The sequence below is a fragment of the Microcaecilia unicolor genome, chromosome 1 (genome assembly GCF_901765095.1).
Source record: "Microcaecilia unicolor chromosome 1, aMicUni1.1, whole genome shotgun sequence".
NCBI classification, from domain to species: domain Eukaryota; kingdom Metazoa; phylum Chordata; class Amphibia; order Gymnophiona; family Siphonopidae; genus Microcaecilia; species Microcaecilia unicolor.
The window spans coordinates 328,565,247-328,580,737 of NC_044031.1; the positions used below are offsets into that span (position 1 = coordinate 328,565,247).

Genomic DNA, 15,491 nt, shown 5'->3' on the forward strand with positions numbered 1-15,491 from the left:
ACTGATATCCAGCAGATAGCCAAGACCTGTCGCTTCTTTCTCTAAAACATCAGCAAAATTTGCCCTTTCCTCTCTGAGCACACCACCCGAACTCTCGTCCACTCTCTCATTACCTCGTGCCTTGATTACTGCAACCTACTCCTTGCTGGTCTCCCACTTAGCCATCTATCCCCCCTTCAATCCATTCAGAACTCTGCTGCACATCTTATCTTCCGCCTGGACTGATATGCTCATATCACCCCTCTCCTCAAGTCACTTCACTGGCTTCCGATCAGGTACCACATACAGTTCAAGCTTCTCCTACTAACCAACAAATGCACTCAACCTGCAGTCCCTAATTACCTATCTACCCTTATCTCCCCTCACGCTTCTACCCAAAACCTCCGCTCACAGGACAAATCCCTCCTCTCTGTACCCTTCTCCACCACCGCCAATTCCAGGCTCCGTCCTTTCTGCCTCACCTCTCCCTATGCTTGGAATAAACTTCCTGAGCCCATATGCCAAGCCACCTCCCTGCCCATCTTCAAATCCTTGCTCAAAGCCCACCTCTTCAATGTTGCCTTCGATATCTAACCATTATACCCCTATTCAGGAAATCTAGACTGCCCCAATTTGTTTGACTGTACATTTTGTCCATTAGATTGTAAGCTCCTTTGAGCAGGGACTGTCTTTCTTTGTTAAACTGTACAGCACTGTGTAACCCTTGTAGCGCTTTAGAAGTGTTAAGTAGTAGTAGTAGTAGTACAGTACATGTGTTAGAATTCTTTAATAGTACACAAAGAAGTGGGAACAGGAGGAAGGCTAGTTAAACCTCAGGAACAATGCAATTAAACATTTATTGCTTAAAATGTATGTAAAAATAACAAAATTATTATCTCCAAATACAATGTGTATAAAACAAAACACAAGGAAATAAATATACTGAAAATTCAACAATGTACAATGAGAGTGATGGCAGTACTCAAGACTCGACACAGCACCGTGTTTCAGCATGTGATGTGCCTGTCTCAGGAGTCTGGCAATGAGTACGTCAAAAATAGTGCTAGATGGAAAAAAGGAGGTCTTTAAAAAGACCGTGCATATACTGTATGAACAAATGCACAAATATATTGAATGGTGGTATCAAAAAAAGGCAAATATTCCGAAAGTGTGAAATAACAGCATAAATGCTAAGTCGCAACAGTTGTTGCGTCTGTCGCAACAGTTATTTAAGGTGCACTCCCCTTTGCTACTTTAATTAACGGTCACAATATAGGATTCAGGCAGTGTAAGAAAAAAAAAAAACAATCTTTGTAGATAAAATGAGCATAGATATAAATTCAGAGATAATTAACTCTTGAATTTGTATTTTTCTTCTAAAATGTACCTGGTAGGACTGGAAGCAGCATCAGGATCTCGGGCCATCAGAGTTCCTATAATTGTTCCCATGTCAGTATCTTCCTGGACTTCAAAGAGGTAAGATGCTCTGCTAAAGATAGGTGGTTCATCCACATCTTCTACCGAGATTTTCACAATAGTGGAGTCCTTGAAAGGCCCAAGATAATAAAAACGTGGATCCACATGAGTGTTCATTGCTTCCACTTTCAGAGTATACAGTCGCTTGGTCTCATAATCTAATGGCTTTGAATGGAAAGGAGGAGACAAATAGTAAAGGAGTTATCATGATTATTTTGGATGAAAGATGGATTGGAGATAAAGGACAATGTACAGAATTTTTCAGCTGAAATTACTAAGACATAATGAATAATAGAATTCATAGCATCTGATGGACTAATCACTCTTGTCAGTTGTTATTGTCTTATCAGCTTTGGCCATAGAAAATCATGTCAGTGACATCTGTTTTTCAGATGGTACGGCTCATTCACTCGAATTAAATTATTCATGTTAGAAATGTCCATCTGGCATGAGTGAGGTATTAACACAACCATATATTTAGGGGGTCTTTTACTAAAGCTTAGCTTGAGTTATCTGCAGCAGGGCCCATAGGAATATAATGGGTCCTCTTGCAGATAACTCAAGCTAAGCTTTAGTAAAAGACCCTCTTATTTATTTAAAACACTAATATCACACTTTCACTCTAAAGTGGTATACAGTTCTATAAAAAGATTATTATACAACAAACCAAATATAAAGTCTAAACTAAAATCCATAAAAACAAGAAACTCACTCCAGGACAGTTGCTAGGTTGTAATGTCAGGGGGAGCAGACCTTTTGTAAAAGAGGTGTCAGTGTGAATCTGAAGGACTGATCAGCATGTGCACCATTTTATTCAAAATCTGTTTGGGGGAGCGACCCCACCTAGCTATGCCTCTAACTCACACCTTTACCTCCAACCTCCTCCATTAATCACACAGGGGCTCTTTCACTAAGCTGCGTTAGGCACTAATTTGTGTCTACCACAGCTTAAAATGAGGTATCAAGGGATATGCTCAGATGTCCTGTGGTCATAGGAGCCAACTTTTTAAAATTATTGGGGGTGCTAAGCCCAATGGAAATGACCCCTCCCTGGACACAAACAAGGAATTTTCTCAATATTGGGGGTGCTCAAGCACCCATAGCACCCACAGAGCGGATCTTGGCAGAGATTAGATGCTCCTGCGCTACTCAATTAGCGCAGTTACATTACCATGTGCTAACTTGTTAATACACACATACCGACTACAAAATGGGTGGCAGTAAGTACACATGCAGTAATTTTTCAACTTGACCACATGCTAATGGCTACTCAATATAATTCCTAACTATCCCTCTGGTAGAGGTTACAATAATAAAATACAAACCAGAGAACTATGAGAAGACAGACTTTGAAGAATTAAAACCCAAATATCCAAAATATGGATAGTGAAAAATTATATTTAAACATGCTGTTGGAGAAAGGCTAAGGAAAAAAATACACAAAACTGTAACTGAAGACTCTATCAATTACCATTAATCAACTGAAACTACAAATATTTACATTTTCCTTTGAGAATGCAGTTGTCATTCATAGTATACCTCTTTTATAAACCCGATTATTGAATGATTCTCCTTAAGAAGACAGTGAAATTAATGCAGTAGTGAAAACCTGCTTCCTGGCACTTCATCAGTTTCAAGCTGCGTGCTATTACTTAGATGTTCCCTCTAAAAGAATTCTACTGCATGTCATTGTCACCTCATGCATCGATTAATGTAATGTATCTATTCTGGTATCTCCTGTGCATCACTTAAACCTCTACAGATGGTTCAGAATGCTGCAATACAACTTTTTTGGTCAGCTAAAAATCAATATGAACACGTCACTCCTTTCCTTATCTGTCACCACTGGATTCTGATCAAGTTTAGAAGACCATTTCAAATTATTGTAGTGGTCTATAATATATTATACTCCATCTATTGCTTCAGATACAAAATTAGATTGTGAGCCCTCCAGAGATAATACCTGGTATGCCTGAATGTGACTTACCTTGAGCTACTAGTGAAAAAGGTGTGAGCAAAATCCAACTAAATAAATCTCTAATTATCATTCTTTTCTCATCACGTCATATTCTTTGCCCCAACTCCTACTGAATATTCATAGACATCACCTCACTTTACATTCCGCCTCTAGAGCACAATATAATTCTATACATTATTCTGCTTTTTTTTTTTTTAGTACTGCCCCTTGAGGGGTCCTTTTACTAAAGGGTTGGTGTGTGGCAATGAGTTTGCTGCATGCCAATCTGGAATTACTGCCAGGCTATCGCAGGAGCCTGGTGGTAGTTCCCAACACCAGTGCACACCATTTCTGGCACTACAAACATATTTTCTATTTTGTAGCTCCAGTGCTTACCCAGAAGTAATCAGGCAGCACTAAGTGCTGCCTGGTTACCGCCAAGCTAGCGCAGGAGCCCTTACTGCTGAAATGGCCATGCAGTAAGTGGTTCGCTTATTGCATGGCCATTTCATGTTGAGAAAAAAAGATAGCTCTTTACCTGCTGCGGTAAAAGGGGAGCCTCGGCACACGTCAAAAACACACACTGATGCTAGCGCTGGCCCTCTTTCACTGCAGTTTAGTAAAAGGACCTCTTAGTTTGGAATGGTCTTCCACTCTCATTGCACACCAAGGCCTCCCTTCCAAAATTTAGAACATAGCATAACAACATTCAGTCTTATATCCCGCTTACACCTTGCAGTTCAAAGTGGATAACAGAGCAAGGAAACCAGAACAACCTCTGAGAAGACATTAAAAAGTAAAACAAAATCAATTTAAATGAAGCATTACTTTGTAGAATAGATTTCTGGAGCAGCAAGGTCTTAACCTTCTTCCTAAATATCAGATAAGAATAAGAGGACAGCAATAACTCAGCAAATCCCTTCCAATGTATAGCAGCTTGATGATATTTCTGTTCCAAAGTGCTTTTTGGGAGCACTTGGGCCAGTGAGGATCTTAGTTGAATTCAGTGTCTATATATTAGATTTACTTTGGTTCTAAGTTTTCTGTCCTATTCTCTTTTTCCTCTTTACTAAAGAACATCGGAGTTCCTTTCCTTTTCGTGACTTGTATTGATTGTTGGCATTAATGAAAGGTGGTATATCAAATTTAATAAACATGAACAAGTACAAACATAAGGGATTAATAGTATAAATAATTTGCTAACATTTACATTCAAAATATATGTGTAAATGATTAGAATACCGACATATGTGTGTGTATGCGTGTGTGTATGCCAAAAATTTGTATCTGTCAAATAATTGCCAATCCCAGTGCTTAAATATTTCCTGAACAATTCACATGACACAACATATAGGGGCCCTTGTACAAAGGTGTGGGAGGGCTGACGCATGGGTAGCCCTGCGATAATTCTGATTTTGCCACTCGCCAAATCACATGGTAGAAAATAATTTTCTATTTTCTACTGTGGGAGGTTCCCAGCAGTAACCGTCAGCACGCTCATGTTGGTGTGTGCTGCACGGTTATGCGTGGGTAGCATGTGAGCCCTTACCGCTAAGTCAATGAGTGGCAGTAAGGGCTCAGGCCATAAATAAGCATGCATTAGTTTGAATATTAGTACAGGCCCATTTCCCAGTCCCATTAAAAATAGCCTTTTTCCCAGTCGCAGTAAAAAATGTTCCCACGCACGCCTAAAAGACGCACCCACACTACCGCAGGCCACTTTTTACTGCAGCTTTGTAAAAGAATCCCCATAGTGCACTAATTCAGTAATCTTATATAGACAAGAAAAACATTTTTTTAGGACCAGTCAGTGGTGGCTGTTGCCCTGAAATAGTGTATTTTGGGGAAAAAAAAACCCCAGTAACCCACCAAGTTTCGTCATCAGTCCAATTTGTGCTTTTTTTTCAGTAGAAAATTATATGTCCATTTATCCTCAATCCATAAAGAAAATGTGAAGAAAATGCTTGCAGTTAAATTCAATTTATCTTGACTGTATATACACAGGAAACTTGTTCAATTATACACAGGTGAATGCCACACCGACATAACTATGTTTCGTCGTCTGCACTTGGCCTTCTTTAATGCATAACTTTCACATTTTTGATGAACACATAGAAACAGTCACCACTGACTAGTCCTAGAAAAGTTTTTTCTTTTCTATATAAGATGAATGAATTAGTGCACTGAGGGGGTCTTTTACTAAGCAGCGGTAAGCCCAACACGGGCTTACTGCTCACTAAATAGGAAGTTATCGCCGGGCTACAGCAGCAGCCCAGTAACATTTCCAACTCCCAGTGTGCACCATTTTCAGTGCTAGAAAAATATTTTAATTTCTGTAGCACGGTGTTTACCCTGCGGTAATCAGGCAGTGCCATGAACTTCCCGGTAAATGGTGGGTTAGCACAATAGCACTTACAGTCACCTCAATGGGTGACAGTAAGTGCTCCCCCATGAAATGGCCGCAAGGTAAGTGGTGATGATTTGACTGGTTCTATGTTCCCCCATTAATGTTTTTTGGACCTGTAAAATATAGTGTGTGAAAAATTATATGTGACAGGTAGGCGTACACATGGGTGGAATCTTTGGTGGATCAAGGACAGGGCATATTACTACTACTATTTAGCATTTCTATAGCGCTACAAGGTGTACGCAGCGCTGAACAAACATAGAAGAAAGACAGTCCCTGCTCAAAGAGCTTACAATCTACATACAGTGGTGGAAATAAGTATTTGATCCCTTGCTGATTTTGTAAGTTTGCCCACTGACAAAGACATGAGCAGCCCATAATTGAAGGGTAGGTTATTGGTAACAGTGAGAGATAGCACATCACAAATTAAATCCGGAAAATCACATTGTGGAAAGTATATGAATTTATTTGCATTCTGCAGAGGGAAATAAGTATTTGATCCCCCACCAACCAGTAAGAGATCTGGCCCCTACAGACCAGGTAGATGCTCCAAATCAACTCGTTACCTGCATGACAGACAGCTGTCGGCAATGGTCACCTGTATGAAAGACACCTGTCCACAGACTCAGTGAATCAGTCAGACTCTAACCTCTACAAAATGGCCAAGAGCAAGGAGCTGTCTAAGGATGTCAGGGACAAGATCATACACCTGCACAAGGCTGGAATGGGCTACAAAACCATCAGTAAGACGCTGGGCGAGAAGGAGACAACTGTTGGTGCCATAGTAAGAAAATGGAAGAAGTACAAAATGACTGTCAATCGACAAAGATCTGGGGCTCCACGCAAAATCTCACCTCGTGGGGTATCCTTGATCATGAGGAAGGTTAGAAATCAGCCTACAACTACAAGGGGGGAACTTGTCAATGATCTCAAGGCAGCTGGGACCACTGTCACCACGAAAACCATTGGTAACACATTACGACTTAACGGATTGCAATCCTGCAGTGCCCGCAAGGTCCCCCTGCTCCGGAAGGCACATGTGACGGCCCGTCTGAAGTTTGCCAGTGAACACCTGGATGATGCCGAGAGTGATTGGGAGAAGGTGCTGTGGTCAGATGAGACAAAAATTGAGCTCTTTGGCATGAACTCAACTCGCCGTGTTTGGAGGAAGAGAAATGCTGCCTATGACCCAAAGAACACCGTCCCCACTGTCAAGCATGGAGGTGGAAATGTTATGTTTTGGGGGTGTTTCTCTGCTAAGGGCACAGGACTACTTCACCGCATCAATGGGAGAATGGATGGGGCCATGTACCGTACAATTCTGAGTGACAACCTCCTTCCCTCCGCCAGGGCCTTAAAATGGGTCGTGGCTGGGTCTTCCAGCACGACAATGACCCAAAACATACAGCCAAGGCAACAAAGGAGTGGCTCAGGAAGAAGCACATTAGGGTCATGGAGTGGCCTAGCCAGTCACCAGACCTTAATCCCATTGAAAACTTATGGAGGGAGCTGAAGCTGCGAGTTGCCAAGCGACAGCCCAGAACTCTTAATGATTTAGAGATGATCTGCAAAGAGGAGTGGACCAAAATTCCTCCTGACATGTGTGCAAACCTCATCATCAACTACAGAAGACGTCTGACCGCTGTGCTTGCCAACAAGGGTTTTGCCACCAAGTATTAGGTCTTGTTTGCCAGAGGGATTAAATACTTATTTCCCTCTGCAGAATGCAAATAAATTCATATACTTTCCACAATGTGATTTTCCGGATTTAATTTGTGATGTGCTATCTCTCACTGTTACTAATAACCTACCCTTCAATTATGGGCTGCTCATGTCTTTGTCAGTGGGCAAACTTACAAAATCAGCAAGGGATCAAATACTTATTTCCACCACTGTATGCAACTGATAGGATACTATAATGTACACAAGCATTTTCAATACTTAGCCATAAGCATTTAACCATTTTTAGGGTTGGCATGAGTGTTTGCGCTTAAGTACATACATGTGCATCTACGGAGTTACAGAAGTACTCTATATAAAAAAAGTAGATGCTGTACTTTTCTTTATAGAAGAGGCTTCAAATTTAGGGTTCCTTTTTTTCTAAGCTGCGGCAGTGTGGACATGTGAAATTGGTGTGCACTGGGACATTTTTTACCATGCCTGGGAAAAAAGGTTTTCTTTAACGAGTCAGTAACTGGACATGCACTAAAATTAAATGTAGTACGTTGGCTATTTACTGCCTGAGCTCTTAATACCATCCACTGACCTAGTGGTAAGGGCTCACGAGGTACTCATGCAGTAATCATGCAGCGCACGCCAATGTGGCCGCACTCACGATTACCGCTGGGATCGCCCCCAAGGTATAAAATAGAAAATTATTTTCTAAAGCGGGAAACAGTGCACAACAACTTTGGAATTACCGCCGGGTGCCTGCGCTACCCTGGCCATGGTGTTGATTTGGTGTGTGCTACCCGCACATTAGCCCTACCGCTACTTGGTAAAAGTACATAAGCATCGCCATGCTGAGACAGACCACTAATTCTAGGTGCCCCTTTATAGAATTACCTTCTGTTATATAGCTAAGCGCCTCCATTTTGGAGCCCCTATTGTATAACAGTTCCTGAGTTTCCAGGTTGTTCTAAAATAACATGGTGTCAGCATGCCTAATGTTTACACACATAAGTTCCTAGCACTCTAGATCATTACAAGTGCAAGGGGGCATGTAAGTATGACACCTAGATTGTAGAATTCCCTTTTATGAGTGTAATCAGGTATCTACGTGTAAATAAGGTTAAGCATGAGCACTTAATGCCAACCATAGAGCATGTACCTAAATGTACCTAAATGTGTAAATTACAGTATTCTATAAGTTATTCAGCTAGCAGCAGACAGCGTTTTTTTGTCTGCTGCTAGCGCTAAAACCAGAAACTCAATGCAGGGCCCTATGCGGGCTTCGGCATTGAATTTCTGAGTTTTTAAAATACAGCTAGTGATGACTGGCTAAGTTAATATTCACACTTAACCGGCCATGGGTCAGCACATAAAGATAGGACAGCTATTTATGTGGTCCTAATTATGCACTAAACCTGGCCGGTTAGGTCTGAATATAAGGACAACGTCCCTGACATAGCCGGCTTTAAGTTCAGCGCTAATAAGTCATTTTCAGTGAAGATGACCGCTTAAGTGCTGCTGAAAATTACTAGATAGCATGACCAAGAGAGTTAATTAGTCAGCATCCACTTCCAGTCGGTTAACTTGCTTTGAATATTGACTGGTATGTGCTTAAGTATGTGTCCTGCCCACACCCCACTCAGACTTCAACCATGTGTGTGCCTACCTGTAAAATATGCCCTATGTAAGATATGCACATATTTCAGAATAGCACTTATGCAGATTTTTGACACTTACACACATATATATGTACATGCACACATGCCTATATGCTAGTATTCTAATCATTTACAATGTGTATTTGGTTCATAAATGGTAGCACCCTATTTATAGAATTTCCCCCTTATAGATGGGCTTCATTAATGTACTTTCCCATAGGAGGATACTGGGAAGAAAAAAACCTCAGAAAGAACCAAATACATGATTATCAGAAAGATCAATGTTATGTCATATCACATCAGATTTCAAAGAAACAGCTAAACTGGATACAAGATACCAAGATGTAAACAGGGATGCAAAGACCCTGAAGTAACATGCAAACATATGAACTTAAACCTAAGTGGTGTCAAGTGGTGCTTAGATGGTGACTCTGGCTGTAAAAATTAAGGTCAGTGCTGGGCTGGGCTGACAAGATGGATTCAGACAGACTGGAGTGGGCTTTAACCGCAACTTCAGTAGTTGGAACATAAGGACAGAGCCAGGTGGACGCTTATGGTCTATGTCCCAGAAACACACAGAAAGACCACGATCAAGTAAATAATATCAAGTTCATTGTTGATTTAATCATAAATTGATATTGAATGTGACTGTTGGGCAGACTGGATGGACCATTCAAGTCTTTATCTGCCGTCACTTACTACATTACTATGGGGCCCTTTTACTAAAGGTTGCTGTGCGGCAAGCCAGTTGCTTCACAGCAACTTGGAACTACCACCGGCCCAATGCAGCTGCCGGCAGTAGTTTCACCTTCAGTGTGCGGCATTTATGGTTCTGCCAGAGGTTTTGAAAAATTCATACTGACATGTTGGTGTGGGAGCCCTTACCACCACTTCAATGGGTGGCGGTACATGCTCCACCCAAAATGGCTGCACGGTAAGTACGACCTTACCACATGGCAATTTATTTTTTTGGCCCTTTTACCCACTGCAGTAAAAAGGGGCACCGCTGACAACGCAGGGCCCTTTTTAACGCAGCTTAGTAAAAGGGCCCCTATGTTACTTTTGTCACAGAAAGAGTTAGTTGCTACATTTAGAAACCGGGGATGCACTACCAGGCTGCCATCAAGTGAGGTGAAATGGTAGAAAGGGAAGGTCTCTAACAGCTTCCAAGCTAAAACAGAGAGAAAAGATCTAAGCAAAAAGGAAAAGGAAGGGGAAAAGGTGAACGTTTAGGAAGATAGAATAAGGAATAGAGAGAATGTGAAGAAGGAAACCTGCTTGCTGGGTATCACATATGAACTATGGACACCTAAAATGATCCACACTGGAACTATTTTCTCTGGGGTATCCACTGCTGAGAATCAAGCTTCTTTAACAAAACTCCTTATTTTGATTTCCAAGGATAGGCCAAGATAGGATACACTTCTGGTGAAAAATGAAAGCACCCGGGCCTAAGTTTCTAGAGGATGCAATTCTCTATAAACTCAACAACAGTACAAACAACTTCAAAATATATGGCCTGATATTTAGCAGTCACAATTGTTTTTTTCTTTTTAAAATGCCGGCTATAGTGATTAAAGCTAGGCCAGATATTCAGCAAAGGTATCCGATTTGTGGCAAGTACTGAATATCTGGATAGAAAAAGGAGCACCAGCACTATCAGTTTATTAGTAATAACCGCTTTCTGATTAAAGTTAGTTCAGTTTCTTTCTGATCTAACTTATCCAGAGAGTTGTCCATAGAGCAGGCTGAATATTACTATTCAGCAGACAAATACTACCTTCACCATTGTTTTACCCATACATTGCCCTGCCATTATTCAGGTAGTGATGAGGCAGTCTGTAAGGATATTCTGTTTTACTGTCTGGATTGTGCCTCTGAATATCCATGGCTAGCCATGGCTACACCATTTATCCAAATTACAGTTGCTGTTATCTGGATAAATGGCTTTGAATATCTACACTGTGTCTGGAAAAAATTGAGCCTCCTAAACATTTTACAATAACAACCTCGAACCTGCATCAAATTAATTAAAAATTCACATGCAAAAAGTGATATCTTTTTGCATCACTGATGCCAAATTACATAGGAATTCATCATCCCGTTTAATAGATTTTTAATTTTTACAAAAACGGAAGAGGGGATAATAACATTTACCACCTTGATAATTAAAGTGCACAAATCTAAATTCTATATATTAATGAGGACTTGAAAAACTCAATATGTTAATGAAGTGTAACTACAACTTCAAACCAACTGAAACCCCACGGGAGATAAACAATTTGAAGATGTTTTGGGGAATTATTATATATATCTGGTTGGGGGATCAAGGATATTTTCAAAACTTGAATATCTACGGAATCCTCAAGGTTAACAACACCAGTGGAGATACAGGAGTCGCTACGGTCTCTAGATACACCTAAAGCTAAGTTAAAAGTGGATTTCAATGATATTATGCTTTTGATGGTGATAGACCATAGTACACGATCAGAGATGTGATGACTGCATAACTTTCTGTCTAATATATGAAAATAAATATTAGGCAGTTGATTTTTTCACTTTTGGATTATGTTTAAAACATGGGGTTTCAGATGGTTTGAAGTTGTAGTTACACTTCATTAACATATTGAGTTTTTCAAGTCTTCATTAATATATAGAATTTATATTTGTGCACTTTAATTATCAATATTTAATTAATATCCCCTCTTCCGTTTTTTGACTACAGACTTTTTCTTCCATTTATGCTAGCTTTTGGAAGTTTTTATTCTGTAAGTTTTTTCGGAAGGTGGAGAAGCCTATGATGCTAGCCACTACAGTGGTGTCCTATTTCAAAGGTACCCTGGGCTTTTGAGGCTAATTTTATAAATGATTCTTACATTTATTTCACAATTGATAAAAGTGTCAAATCTATAAGTAGTAGACTATGCCATACTTGTATTGTTATTTGAATATTTTTACTGCTGTAATTGTCTACTGCTTATGTTTGACATAGTCTTGCTTTATACCATCTTGAGGGCTTCTTTTATAAAGCCACACTACCAATTCTTGGTGTGCCAAATGAGAAGAAACCCATTCAATTCCTATGGGCTTCCTCTCATTTCCCACACGGCTTAGTAAAAGAAGCCCTGAGTGAATTCCTTCAAAAAGGCAGTAAATAAATCCTAATAAATAAATTAGGGGCCCTTTTTCAAAGACGTATAGGCACCTACATGCATCCAATGTGCGTCAAATTGGCACTACCACCTGGCTACCGCATGCCCCATTTTATACATGCACCCAAAACACATGGTAGAAAATATTTTCTATTTTCTACCATAGGGCACTAACCCAGTGGTAATCGGCAGTTGGCTTGCACTGGATAGTTAGCACCTGGTTAGCACATGAGACCTTACTACTAAGTCAATGGTGGCATTAAGGTCTCAGACCGAAAATGGACGAGTGCTGGTTTTCATTTTGCCTCACGTCCATTTTCTGGCACATTTAATAAAAATCCCTTTTTTCCAGGTGCACTCAGTAAACGGACCAGAGTGCGTCCAGAAACTTGCCTATACCAGCGCAGGCCACTCTTGGGCATGCCTTAGTAAAAGGGCCCCTAAATAAGTTAGTTACGTGTGAAGTGGCCTATATAGAAATATTAGCTTAGTATGCATTTTGTTCCTAACTTTGGGCATGAGTATTTATGTTTACCAAAGGCTGGTATAAATGCTTGTACCCTAATGCAGTTAGGAACACAGGTATTCTATACATTTTGTGTAAATTCTTGGAATGCCCCTGATCTGCCCACACCTCTCCCATGGCTTTAGCACTATGAAAATTAGGTGTGAATGTTATAAAATACGGGTGTAGGGCAGATTCACACATAAATCCTAATGACTGCCAATTAAATGCTTTTTAACACCAGTTATTATTTGTTATCACCAATTAAGCCAATTTATGGGATAACTTGTTGAGTGTGCCATACTTTATGCGTGGATCTTGGATCCATGTGCAATATGGAACACTCAACTTTGGGTGATCTATACAGAATTCCCCTGCAAATATACTATTTAATAAAGACTTATTTCCTAATCACTAATGGAAAAATAATCTTTGGGGCCTGTATTCAGCCTGCACTGGTCAGCATGACTGCCACAGTTAAATAACAGTGGCTATTCAGCACCAGCATCAGGATACCAGCCGGGGCTGACTGGTGGTACTATCTGATATTCAAAGCAATAATTACAATTACACTGTATGAAAGGGTCCTTTTTAAAAAGGCGTGGTAAAAAGTGGCCTGCGGTAGTGTGGGCACCTCTTTTTAGCCCATGCTGGGCCACTTTTACCACCACTGTATGCAACTGATAGGATACTATAATGTACACAAGCATTTTCAATACTTAGCCATAAGCATTTAACCATTTTTAGGGTTGGCATGAGTGTTTGCGCTTAAGTACATACATGTGCATCTACGGAGTTACAGAAGTACTCTATATAAAAAAAGTAGATGCTGTACTTTTCTTTATAGAAGAGGCTTCAAATTTAGGGTTCCTTTTTTTCTAAGCTGCGGCAGTGTGGACATGTGAAATTGGTGTGCACTGGGACATTTTTTACCATGCCTGGGAAAAAAGGTTTTCTTTAACGAGTCAGTAACTGGACATGCACTAAAATTAAATGTAGTACGTTGGCTATTTACTGCCTGAGCTCTTAATACCATCCACTGACCTAGTGGTAAGGGCTCACGAGGTACTCATGCAGTAATCATGCAGCGCACGCCAATGTGGCCGCACTCACGATTACCGCTGGGATCGCCCCCAAGGTATAAAATAGAAAATTATTTTCTAAAGCGGGAAACAGTGCACAACAACTTTGGAATTACCGCCGGGTGCCTGCGCTACCCTGGCCATGGTGTTGATTTGGTGTGTGCTACCCGCACATTAGCCCTACCGCTACTTGGTAAAAGTACATAAGCATCGCCATGCTGAGACAGACCACTAATTCTAGGTGCCCCTTTATAGAATTACCTTCTGTTATATAGCTAAGCGCCTCCATTTTGGAGCCCCTATTGTATAACAGTTCCTGAGTTTCCAGGTTGTTCTAAAATAACATGGTGTCAGCATGCCTAATGTTTACACACATAAGTTCCTAGCACTCTAGATCATTACAAGTGCAAGGGGGCATGTAAGTATGACACCTAGATTGTAGAATTCCCTTTTATGAGTGTAATCAGGTATCTACGTGTAAATAAGGTTAAGCATGAGCACTTAATGCCAACCATAGAGCATGTACCTAAATGTACCTAAATGTGTAAATTACAGTATTCTATAAGTTATTCAGCTAGCAGCAGACAGCGTTTTTTTGTCTGCTGCTAGCGCTAAAACCAGAAACTCAATGCAGGGCCCTATGCGGGCTTCGGCATTGAATTTCTGAGTTTTTAAAATACAGCTAGTGATGACTGGCTAAGTTAATATTCACACTTAACCGGCCATGGGTCAGCACATAAAGATAGGACAGCTATTTATGTGGTCCTAATTATGCACTAAACCTGGCCGGTTAGGTCTGAATATAAGGACAACGTCCCTGACATAGCCGGCTTTAAGTTCAGCGCTAATAAGTCATTTTCAGTGAAGATGACCGCTTAAGTGCTGCTGAAAATTACTAGATAGCATGACCAAGAGAGTTAATTAGTCAGCATCCACTTCCAGTCGGTTAACTTGCTTTGAATATTGACTGGTATGTGCTTAAGTATGTGTCCTGCCCACACCCCACTCAGACTTCAACCATGTGTGTGCCTACCTGTAAAATATGCCCTATGTAAGATATGCACATATTTCAGAATAGCACTTATGCAGATTTTTGACACTTACACACATATATATGTACATGCACACATGCCTATATGCTAGTATTCTAATCATTTACAATGTGTATTTGGTTCATAAATGGTAGCACCCTATTTATAGAATTTCCCCCTTATAGATGGGCTTCATTAATGTACTTTCCCATAGGAGGATACTGGGAAGAAAAAAACCTCAGAAAGAACCAAATACATGATTATCAGAAAGATCAATGTTATGTCATATCACATCAGATTTCAAAGAAACAGCTAAACTGGATACAAGATACCAAGATGTAAACAGGGATGCAAAGACCCTGAAGTAACATGCAAACATATGAACTTAAACCTAAGTGGTGTCAAGTGGTGCTTAGATGGTGACTCTGGCTGTAAAAATTAAGGTCAGTGCTGGGCTGGGCTGACAAGATGGATTCAGACAGACTGGAGTGGGCTTTAACCGCAACTTCAGTAGTTGGAACATAAGGACAGAGCCAGGTGGACGCTTATGGTCTATGTCCCAGAAACACACAG

At 40.5% G+C, this 15,491-nt stretch overlaps 1 protein-coding gene across 1 annotated transcript in view; it reads right to left on the reverse strand.

Moving 5' to 3' along the window:
• Window positions 1-15,491, reverse strand: part of LOC115478355 (cadherin-10-like) — a 392,306-nt gene that overhangs the window by 104,211 nt on the left and 272,604 nt on the right. Inside the window, 1 exon segment of the mRNA XM_030215685.1 lies at window positions 1,367-1,620. Coding sequence (XP_030071545.1) covers window positions 1,367-1,620 — 254 coding nt within the window.